Source organism: Mastigoproctus giganteus, chromosome 7 (assembly GCF_048544385.1).
Source record: "Mastigoproctus giganteus isolate SK-2022 chromosome 7, ASM4854438v1, whole genome shotgun sequence".
Classification (NCBI taxonomy): domain Eukaryota; kingdom Metazoa; phylum Arthropoda; class Arachnida; order Uropygi; family Thelyphonidae; genus Mastigoproctus; species Mastigoproctus giganteus.
In genome coordinates, this window is record NC_143581.1 from 91047461 (window position 1) to 91060003 (window position 12543).

Sequence of the window (12543 nt, forward strand, 5' to 3'; positions counted from 1 at the left end):
TAGTATACAAAATTATTTGGGATTACATAATTTTATAGATAAATTACTAGTTATTTTTTACACCTGTCAAACAACTGAGTTCACTACTGGTTTTGAACAACTCAGTCTGTGTTCATGTTTCATTACGCATTTCACAGACTGAAACAAAAAATGTATACATTTAACAAATATCAAATAAAAATGCACTACTAGCTTTGTATCACTCATTTTTGTCTCATGCATAGTGATTAGTCAGCATTTCACTTCCCATTTGAACACCTTGCAATCTGTGAACAAATTTAATATATTGTAACAAAAAGAATTTTATACAATTATTATTTACTTAAAAGTGAAATGTATGCTTTTAAATAAAGTAATCAAAACAAGTGAGCTGCTTCCTTTTTATTCATTTTCATTCCAGCAACTTTTAACAAAAATATAAAAATTTGTTTCCTCATAAGTACGTTACAGCATTTATCCATTATAAATAGCAAGCTACTTTAAAACATGCTTAAAGTTCTGTACACAGTTGTGATTAACTTATTTAATAATTTATTACAATATACATTTAAAAATACAATTTTCTTCTCTCTAACTAAATGTTTCTATTCTGTGATCTTAGGTATACCATACTATTCATAATTAGAATCCGACTAGCTGCTGAAAGACATAGTTTCACTTTGTCATTACAATCTGACAACTTGTCTAATTTTCTGTATAAAGATATCTTTTAATCTAAAGGATCTCATGAAGTATGTACACTGTTTTCTCATCACACCAAGTTGCTATGTTAGTTGCTATTTTTTCATATCTGCCATACAATTAAGTGCACTGCCAGCTTTGAACCACTCAATCTGTGTCTCATTCATGGTGTGGTTTAATACAATTGTTTCCCTATTGCCATCTGCATGTTTTATCTCACACTTCACAGGCTGAAAAAAAAAAAGAAGCATACATTTAAAAAAAAATTAACAAACATCAAATAAAATACATTTGCAGGGGGGGGGGAGACTAGAATTTCTGCTCTTGTGAGATTTACAGATTTATAACCGAACTTCAGAAGATTCTTATGTGGGCATTTATTCATTTATGTAGATATATGATACACAAAAATAAATACTCAATTGCATGCAGTAATAAGGATTATTTTTAACATAGCTTGAGATAGTTTGGGGGGAGTATACTTAAAAACATGCTACTCCCTATCCCATACTTTACATAGGTATGTTTTGTTTTGTTAGGAGTTTTTATTGGCATAAGGACTTCTAGGCCATATTGTCCTTAATTTATTTGGGAAAGTTTTTCTCAGTATTAGGGTTAGTTCTATAACAGAGGCCTGAAAAGAAATTTTTTGCTACTCATTTGCTGAGAACACTTATCAGATGAATGAGTATGTGTGGGAGAATGTGCACTGATTTTCTCCCTGAAGTAAACAAAAGTTTTGGATGGGAAATTGAAATTGTCTTGCCATATTTATTTTTGGTTCATTTTTGATACTATCTGTATTATTATTGAATGAGATTATTGTAGTCAATACTGATGGTCTTTATAGGCAGCTTCTATAAGTTTTTTTTATAACCTGTGTAGACTACCTAAAGGTGACAGTTAAGGTTGCAGCTATTTTCTCCCCACTGAATCTTCTGGAGTGCATGTTTTTAAATAAAGTAGTCAAAAGAAACAAACTGCTTTCTTTTTACTTGTGTTCAGCAACTTTTTATAAAAATTTATTTCTTAATTATTTTACAGCACATGCAATCTTGAGGGACTTTGTGTTGGTAGCCCAACAATTTGAGAAATCAATGCCTGTTCTAATCAAAAAAGCAAGCAGCACGTTTTTATACAATAGGCAGAAAAATACAGGTCTAGTGCAAGTATTTATTAGCTCAACTGAAATAAGTGATTTGTTTGCCAAAAATGGCCTTTTTCTCTTTTTAAAGAGAAAAATGCCATTTTTGACAAAATTATTAAGAATAATGAAGTTTTTTTTATTACAAGGTGAAGTTTTTTTTTATTACAAGGTTGGCATTCACTGGTTTACTGATTTTTCTACCATTATCAAGACTAGAGAACCATCCAAAGTGTTGAGAATGCAATGCTGTTGTTGTTATTTGATTTTTAGGAGCATTAGCAACTAAGGCCATATTGCTCCAGAGATATGCGGTGGTCATTCCTTGACCTTTCTGCATCCTCCGTATTTGAGAATGCAATGCAGCATGTATTAATATATAAGCAGATGACCAGGAAGCAATGTGCATAATCTCTCTGGACAATCTGAGTAAAGCAGCGTTCTTCTGTTTGCAGGTTCTTTAGTCCAACACTAAAAAAAGCAGCATGTGTGGTAGCTTTATTGAAAAAAAGACATTTTTTAAAAAGGTGTGTTTTGGAATGAAACAATGATCTCAATAAGCCATGGACTCCATGTACTTTGCCAAAGTTGAGAAAATGGAATCCAGGTAATTCTGCCTTTTGCTCTTTCCATAGTCTAGGATGACCCACAGAGAAGATTGCTATTTTTGCTTAGCTGCAGTGCAAGACTGTAACAGTAAAAATTAAAAGGATATGTATCCAAATTGGGAGGAAGGGAGCATGAGCATCATTTGGTGTAGGCCTCAAACTAGAAAGCAACCTCACATGGTTTTTTTTTCTAAGTGCCTCTGCAGAGAAAAAAAAAAGGCTGTTTTACAGCAGATTTCCCATAGTCTGTGGGAAATTGCACTAGTATGTTCTCCAATATGATCTTTAAATGTATGTTCTGTCACTCCAACATAACACTCCTCATATTATGCACTTGTCAGACATGCTGTGTGCAGCTTGTCTGACAAGTGCATAATACCAGGAAAGAGATTGCAAATACTCATGTCAAAGATCCTGTACCTATTGAAGGTACATGTGGAATTATATATGAGATCAAATGTTGGGACTGTGAGGAATGTTATGTTGGAGAGACAATGCAGGTTTAAAGATCGTATGGGAGAACATAAAGACCACAGACTATGGGATGGGAAATCTACATTTGCACATTTCCAGTCCACAGGGGACGTCCCTGTGGACTGGAGATGTGTGAATGTATCCCCAATTCTCAAAGAGTGACACGAGTAATTACAGATCTGTTTGTTTAACTTCTGTTCCAGGGAAAATAATGAGTTACTGGTAAAGGGAGGCAGGATATAATTGTAAATAAGGCTACAATTATATTTCAGAAACAGCAAGGGTTTGTTATGGTAAAATCTTATCTGACCAACTTGATTGGATACTACAATGTAGTCACAAAGGAACTGGATGCAAAAAATAATTTTGATATACTTGGATTTCAGGAAAGCTTTCAATGCTGTTGCGTCCCCCAGGGTTTGGTGTTGGGCCCATTATTGTTTTCTATATTTATCAATGATATTGCAGAAGGCATATCAGGCCTAATGTCCAAGTTTGCAGCTGAGACAAAGGTTGGAAGGGTGGTTAATGACAATCTACTGAAACAGGATCTAGAAAAGTTAGACAGATGGGCTGAGAAATGGCAATTGAAGTTCAACATTGACAAATGCAAAGTACTGTATATGGGTAGCAGTAACCCCAGGGCTGAACACTTCTGGGAGAAGAACCACCAAATTTCTCCAGGCAAAGTTGTCATCATTTGATCAGTTGCATAGGTATTATAACCAGAAATTGCCTGAGAGCTTGCAGATTTGTTCTTCGGAATGTAATACCATCAACAGAGATATGGAAGTCTATATTCACTCCTCTTTGAAACTGCAATTCTTGGAAGGAAGGAAGAAATGGTTTGGCCTAGCATACTCCCAAGCCATTGCTGGTCTCCATGCATACGTGGAGGATAATTCCTATGCTCCTACAGTAACACATGCTGTGATTTTGCTGATGTTATTTAAGGATATGCTGTGATAAAGGAGATAGTTGCCTTTGAAAGTTACGACGTTGTGTTATCACTTTTAATTTATAATATTTTGTGTATATTTTAATTTTACCTATATTTTATGGCTTTTAACTCTACAATTGTCAGTGTATTTTATTTTATTTTAAGTTTTGGTTATATACTGCTTGGTGTATTTCAATGCAGTTATTATGAGTGAAATTATTCTTGCAAAGATAAAATCCTTTATTCCATGCACAACCTTAAAATCTCATCCTTTATCTGAACCCTAGTTTTCAAATAAATGTGCTAGGGCCATTTGTTCATAAGAATGTTGCATATTGCAACTAGCTTGCATCCAAAATCTCCAGGTTCATTTTACGGCAACATTAAAGCTCACAACAATTGTAAAGTGGTTATTAATCAGTCCAAACTAGGTTTTGAACAGCTTAAGAGTAGAAACCTTGCTTCTTGTCCCATGGCTGTCAAGCATTCTGGTCTTTTGCCAACTCAGCTTATGATAAAGCTGACCTTTTCTTCCAACTCTTGTATTGATGATCTTGATAAACCAACTTTTACTATTCCCAGTACACTCCATTCACTGCTTTGTATAGTCTTCTGTCAAAAGGATATCAGAAGAATTTTGAACAGTCTTGATGCCAAGAAAGTTCCCTCCTGGTCATGATGGTATTTCTCCATTTGTTCTCAAGACTTGTGCTCCTGAGTTTACTCCTATTCTGTATTGCCTTTTTACATTTTATTTCTTTCTTATTGCACTGGTGTTTTTCCTTCTGCTTGGAAATTTTCTCATACATATTCTTTCCAAAGTAATTGAGAAATCCATTCACCACCAACTCCTGAACTATCTAGAAATCTTTCTTCTGATCAATGATTGTCAGCATGGATTCTGTCAGTGTCAATCCACTGGCTTATGTTACCCATCTATGGACAAATCTGGTGCTTTTGATATTTCAAAGGTCTTTAGCATAAAGGTCTTCTAAATAAGCTTCCATCTTATTGCTTGCAAACTTTTTTTTGTAATTGGGTATTCAGTCACTGGGGGGGGGGTTAAAATGTTGAGAAGTTAGAAAAACCAGGCCAAACACATGCCACAATCAGCCAATCCAATACTTTTACTGTCCAACTTCTAACTCACAGCACCAAATTTTCTTTTCATTCCTTCAACTTCCATTTTTTGGAACAATTTCTCTTCACATGTATTTCCAGAAAATTACAACCTGCAGAAATTTAAATGTAATGTCAACAAGTATCTTCTTTCATCTCAGCCTTCAATCCATATACTATAAGTTGTAATACCTTTTGTTTGGGGTTTTCATAAAAAAAAAAAAAAAAAAAATTTAGAAGAATGCCATATGATCAGGGTCCTATAATTTTTCAGTTCTACAAGCTTCAGAAAGGTAACATCATTAAACTTACTATCATTTTTGATGTAACAGGAGCTAAATTAGAACAAAATGTAGCAATATTCAATACACTACAGTTCTTTACAGAAAGAATTAACTGTTATAAGCTTCTTTCAACAAACAAATTGAATGGCAGTTAGTGCTGAATGGTGGTGCCTTCTGAAATCCCTTTCAAAACTGAGGAATACAGAGCTGTATAAAATTTAATGAAAGATCACAAGGTAAAATCGATTTTACCTTGTGAGTGAATAGTCATTGTTTGCAAAAGAACGGAGGGGGGGATTATGCAAGGATGGCTCAAGGTTGACCTGGACATTTATAAAAAAACATGTATATACCAGAATCACCATAGGCATTCTACATTGATAAATTTTTGCTATGGCAAGGCAATAAAACCAGCACCATAAAAAGAAATAGGCTACTGCATAGAATCCAAGGCAGCATTTTTAAGTTCTTTTGTCACGAATTTTTTTCCTTCCCAAGCACTCCTTCATGGCCAAAACGAATAATAATCACTGCAGTAAATGGTTCTGTTAGGATAGCATTAGTAGGGCATATAATGAAAAAGAAAGCAAACTTATATAGCATCAGCAAAAAAAAAAAAAAACACACACCCTTCCCATTTCACCCATCCATTCATTCCAAATGTTTGTCTAGTTCTGCCTTGAACTTTTTTTAAGCTGCTTACCTCCACTACAACGGATGGAAGTTTTTTCCAACTATTAACCACCCGCTGGCTAAAGGTGAATTTCCACACATCCATTCTACAATTGTCTTTCCTCCATTTGAATTTATGCCCCCTCAGGTGAGTAATCTGAGCAAGAGGAAGGATCCTGTTAGTACTGAGCTTGCTCAATCCATTCAAGGCCTTATACACCTTGCAGGTGCCTAGTCTCCAGAAGCTAATTTTCAGAACTTAAGCCTTCCTTGGTAACACCAACCCTTTGTTCCTCTCACCAATCTTGTTGCCCTTCTCTGTACTTGTTCCAGCAGCTCTACATCTTTCCTAAAATGAGGCCTCCAGACCTGTATGAAGTACTCAAGGTGTGGCCTGACCACTGCCTTATACAAGGGGACATTTCCTTATACAATCAGCCTCTTAATCCCTGCTAGAAAAATTAATATATATCACTGACAAGACACCAGGAGATACTCATGCAGCCTTTTTGCAATGCCTCAGAAAACTTCATATCTGACTGCACAATTACCCACAGGTCCTTTTCATTTTCCACTACCCTGAGTGTAGTACCACCCAGTTGATACATTACTCTGGAGTTACTGCTACCCATATGTAGTATTTTACATTTGCCACCTCTCAGCCCATCTGCTCAACTTTTCCGGATCATGTTGCAGTAGCATACTGTCATTAACCCTGATTAACCATCAATCTTCCATGTGCCACAGTATCAAAAGCTTTCCTAAAATTCAAGTATAGGATCCAAATATCAAAATTATTCTTTGCATCTAGTTCCTTTGTGACCACATCAAATTTTTCAGGCAAGACTTCCCCTTAACAAACCCATGTTGTGTCTGAACTATAACTGCAGTCTTGTCTAGATGATCCTGCATCACTTCCTTAACAAGTGACTCCATTATTTTCCCTGGACAGAAGTTAGACTAACAGGTCTATAATTACCCGTGTCACCCCTTGATCCCCTTTGTGAATTGGGGACCTCCCTTGTGTCCAAGGAAGCTTTCATAATTATGGCTACTTCCTTTGTATAACTGGATAGATCCCATCCAATCCAGGTGCCTTTCTTATGTTTAACTTCAACAATTTCTCCTCCACTTTGCTGTCAGTTATTACAAAATCACTTAGCTTCCTGTTAGAGTTTGATAAACTCCTGGCATTCTACTCCTTGAATAACTCCTCGTGTAAATGTAGATGCAAAATACTCATTCAGTTTATCAGCTACTTGAGCATGCTCATCAATAGTCAAACCATCTATGTTAAGTGGACCAATCTAATTCATTCTTTTCCTTCTAGAGTTTAGATAAGTAAAGAACTCTTTGCTGTTTTTCTTTACGTCCTTTGCCAAAGATTTCTTGTAATCTGCCATCGCCTGCCTAACTGCCTGTGACTTGATTACAGAAAAGCTTATATCTGCCATAGGGTTCTGTGTTGCGTGATAATTTATGTGCATCCCATGCATTTATCTTCTCTTCCACGAGCCTCATTAATTTATCTGATATTCATTTAGGCCTAAACCTTGAACAGTATTTCTTAATTGGTATGAAAAGCCTAGTACCCTCCAAGATTAAGTCCCTGAAGGACTCCCATTTAGAATTCATCATTGGTAGTATCATCAGTTGATTGCACTGTATAGAATTTAAAAACTCTCTGAGACTACTGTAGTCACCTTTACAAAAGCAAAAACCTTTCCCCCTACACCCGACATTAGTTACATCTTTAAGTAAATCCCACATCAGTACACTGTGATCACTGCCACCTAGTGGTTCCTTTATCTGCAGATTCTTAACACATGAAGAATCACTGCTGATAATCAGATCAAGAGTATTACTCCCTCTGGCTGCTTCTGGAACATGTTGCTGAAGAAAGCAGTCATCCAATAAATCCACAAAATCTTGCTAGTGTGCAAATGACCAACCCAAATGTTCCAGTCAATATCTGGAAAGTTCAAATCCCCCATTATAAGTCATTCTAAATTCTAATTTACTGGTACAGTATTTCTCTGCACAATCGCTCATTAGGCCTATAACACACACCTACTCTCATTTTTCCTTTCCCAGTGCTTATGTCACCCTACACTGACTCAACATTGCATGTCCACCAATGTCACTGGATGCACTTACTTAGATTTTGTGTTTCTCATTTAACAGCATAACCCGTTCTTCTTTCCTGTCCATCCTTTCTGATGTACAGAAAGGATGGACATTCAAATTCATCAAATTTATTTACTATACTTCTAGCATTGGTGTACATGCAATACACCAATTCTTACTCTTAGTTATCCTAACACAACCCATGCATTTACTTGTTCCATGATGAATCCCAGCAGCCCTTGAAATCCCCAGTACCTCGCTTTGCAGGCTGCTGCTCATTCCAATAGAAGCAGTGCAAGAATCACTTTCATCTGTGCCTGTGACTGCTGTTAATCTATTAGTCTGTGACTCCCCCTAAGCTAGCAGTTTTCCAACCCACCTAACACTGCCTCAATAGCATCAGTGTATCCCATCCCTGTAGAAACAATCTCTCCTGTTAACAAGCACAGAGGAAAATTCTACCCTATGAGCCTTGCACAATCTCTCCAGGAACTGATTGACAAGGTTCTCATCATATACTCCCTCCTACCACATCTGGGCAGAATTGCAGACACTTTCAAATTTAACCCTAACTCGCAACTTTTTTTCAACATTACCTGTACTCTTTATGTAAGTCCGCAGATCTCCTACTCTTAATGTCATTAGTGCCAATGTGTACAACAATATCACCCTTTGTGCCCTTAAAAGATATCTGCTCTACAACATCATCAACTTTTGCCTCTGGCAGACATACCCCGGTCCTATTCTACCTATCCCTTTTGCACAATATATTTCCCATCTCCCTGACGATAACTAGCTGCTGTGAGACCAGTGCATTCTGCCCTGAATGTTGCTGATGTGTTGCCTAATGATCAAAAGCAAGCTCTGGTATTGATGTGGGCTGATGAGTTCCCCAATTTAAGTTCTTCGAGGGCATCTACCCTGTCCTTCAAGTTCTCATAAAGGCTCATGAACAATGCTGAGTTGGTGCCCAACTTCTTCACACTGCTTACATTGAGCACACACAAAGACATCCCCCTTGGCAACATCATGTCCCATCCCAGAAAGGTCTGCAAAACTTCACAAGTTGCACATTTCTTTTGGCTGTGATGCATTGGACAATCAGGCTCCCCTTTGGTTCTTGCACGAGGCACAGCAATACCGCTACTTTGTGCACGATGCTTTGCTGCTCTAGTCTGGGACGTGATTTCCGTTTAAATAAGATTTTATTAATTAACAATCAAAATTAATAAACTTAATTTATTAATTTACTATACCAATCTAATGCAGTATAGTTTATTATTACCATTATAATTAATCTGCAGCAAAATGATTCCTCTTCAAAAGTTTACCAGATCTTTTCTTTCCTTTTGAACTGCTGCACAAAATTGACAGAAATCAACCCATATAAATTCCAAAAGATATTTGACATGATCTTGCTGTGTCTTGAATTTTTTGGTGCCTTCCTATTGGACTTTGATTCTGGAGTGAAGCAAGCATACTCATACTGCCAAGAGTGTCATCATGCAAAGACAATCCTAATTTCCTTGGCTGTACTGTCACTGTAGAGGAGTGTTGGGTATTTCAGTACAACCCAAAGATGAAATGTCAGAAGCATGCAGTGGACTTCAAAATCCAAGGCCCAAAAATTTCATTTACAGAAGTCTCCCATGTTGTCTGCCATGGGTCTTTTGATAGAAGGATCTTAAAAGAATTCTGAAGAGTTTTGATGTCAAAAACCTTCGGGTGTTGTTGCATTTCTCCATTTGTTCTCCTGAGCCACCTTTTTCCTTTTGCTCATATCCAGCCAGTTCCTAAAAAGGGGTGATAATCCCTCCCTTCCACTTATCACCTCATTGCACTTACTTCTTTTGCCAAAGTTATGGAGAAAATGTTTTTGATCACGTTTGGTATAAAGCTCTTCTAAACAAGCTCCCACCATATGGCCTGCCAACTGTTTTTTGCAATTGAGTATGCAGTTCTCTCTCTGACTGGGTTCTTTATCCTATTCATTTCCTCTTATATATTAATGACCTTCTTTCATTAATTGGAAATCCTATCCGTGGTTTTGCTGATGATGGCACACTTCATTCCATCTACTAGTTTGAGAAACCTTGCCCTACACAAATGGCCTCAACTTCATAAATATCTACCACTAAATGTTGTATCTTCTGGTAATTCTTCAATGGGGCAAAATATTTTGCCCCATTTATTCAGTATTAAGTTAACCTCAATCCTTTAATGCTCAGTCCTGTTTTATTTCTTGTAAAAAAGCACCAATTGCTGCTATGCTCATCTTTGACGATACTCAGATTTCTAGAAAAGACCATATATCTCTTTTAGGAATTACCCTAATGTCTAATCTCTCTTCCCATAAGCACATCACAAATATTGCTTCCCCTGCACCAAAAAACTGGGTTTTCTTTTTACTCTCCAGCCTCCATAGCTGAGTGGTCAGGAGTGGGAGTGCAGTAGCATGCGCTCTTTGAGTAGACCAGGGTTCAAGCCCCTGACTGCTGAATACGGTCGATCTGCCAACCTGCACTGGACCAGCATGGCAGATTATGGTCCATTTCCCTCAGCACGAATTGTTGAGGAGGCTTCCATCCTGCAGTGGATTGATAATGGGTGCACTTTACTTTTCTCCTAAACTACTCATGCTCTACCATGATATAGTGTTCCCATATCTGGGGTGGCACCCCACTCCATTCTAAAGAGGGCAGTCAGGTTAATGACCCATCTCTTACAAAGCTTGTCCACTTTATCAACAAAGCATCTCAGCCTTCAAGCTATACAAGGCACTAAGTATTACTAATATATATTTTGTTTGGGACTTTCATAAAAAGGGGGGGGGGGAGGTGCATTCATTACTATGAATAGATGAGGGTCACTGTATCCATATTGCAGCATCACAACTCACTGTGATCAAAAGATTCTCAAACTTTTTGATCATGCCTATATAAAGAATAGGGCTTAAGTGCTCTTTCATATATTAACTAGGCAATATATACACACTGGCCAAAAAAAAAAAATATACAAACACACTTTATTCAGTATTGAAATGGGCTGCCTTTGTTTTGAATAACAGCAAGTGTGCAGTGCATATACAGTAGATTCTATAAGGTGTTTTAGTGCATTTTTGTCTAATTGTAACCATTCTTCCAGCAAAATATTGAGTTATTGCAACAAAGTTCAAAAAAAGAGGACTTGGTTTCTCTGCAGCTCTCTCTCCAGCATATCCCACACATTCTCAATAGGATTGAGAAGGTGAATGTGGGGGTCAGGGAAGATGGTGGAAATCTGTGTTATGTGCCCCAAACCATTCTTGCATGATTCTGGCATGATACGCTGTCATCCATAAACTGGCCATCACCTTTGTGTAACATTGCAGGTGCTACCCGGATGACATTCGACCTTCCACCAATATCAATGAATCTAGTAATGCCAACAAAACGTTCCCCATACCATGATACCACCTCCAGATGCTTGGGCTGTCTTAACAAGGCAAGCAGGATCCATTGCTTTTTACCACACTCTGTTTACCATCAATGCAAAACAAAGTGCATTGTGATTTGTTGGACCATGATTTCTTCCATTGTTCCACTGTTGAATCGTGACATTCTCAGCACCACCACTGCAAGTGGCTTCCAAATAGGAAGGTTGAATTCAGAAATAATATCTGAATTCAACCCATGTTGGTTGAATTCAGATATTATTTGCTGCACATGTATGTCCTATTTTTCCTTGCAGTCCTCTTTGGAGTACAGTGACTTTGAAGTATTGTTTTTCTGCCACATTTATACCTTTGAGATGGATGCTTTTGAGAAACCAACCATGTCTTTTGTTCTTGAATTGTTGCTCCTGCTAAATGTGCACCCATGAGAAGACCTTTTTTAAAATTCTGATAGATCGTGTGTTTTCCCCATTCTGGCTTCAGATTACTGCAGTCAAACAGCCTGTGCTGTCCTTAAATTCAACAAGGCAACACAGAGGCTTTCTTTGCATCAATTTGCATTTATTTTGTCTGTGACTGTCTTAATGCAAAGGGTTATATAGTTTATTCTGTATTAAATATCAGGAATTATTTTGATCCCTGCTTAACATAATATTTAAAATTCTGTATGATTACTTACCTTTCCGGGGCTGAGTTTGTCAAGTTCTAGAAGTGAGATTTTATCAGAAGCTTGAATCTTATTATAATCACTGGAATTCTGAAATGTTAGAGGTAAAAGTCCTTGCTTCTTCAAATTGGTTTCTATAAGAACAATAGGAGAGAGGAAAAATGTAACTATGAAAAATATTTTACACACTTTGTTATACAAAGGTATGGCAACTCATATATACACTGGGATAACTTTGCATTATGAACATCTTGCACCTCCTTTACCAAACAGCACAGCCTGGATATGCCTTTGAAGAACTTCAAAGGGAGCTGGAAGGTTCCACAGATATGCCAATTCATGTCAACCATGCATGATTTTTACCAAGTATATCAGTCTGCTCTCAGTAGATACA

At 37.1% G+C, this 12543-nt stretch overlaps 1 protein-coding gene across 1 annotated transcript in view; it reads right to left on the reverse strand.

Moving 5' to 3' along the window:
- Positions 1–366: 366 nt before the first annotated feature.
- The window catches only part of LOC150083068 (aconitate hydratase, mitochondrial-like), a 305010-nt gene continuing 292833 nt past the window's right edge, over positions 367–12543 (reverse strand). The window contains exons 21-22 of the mRNA XM_090377767.1: positions 12162–12283; positions 367–911 (exon numbers count right to left, since the gene is read on the reverse strand). Of these exons, the coding sequence (XP_090233893.1) occupies positions 777–911; positions 12162–12283 (257 nt within the window). The 3' untranslated portion in view covers positions 367–776. The remainder of the gene's footprint in view (positions 912–12161; positions 12284–12543) is intronic.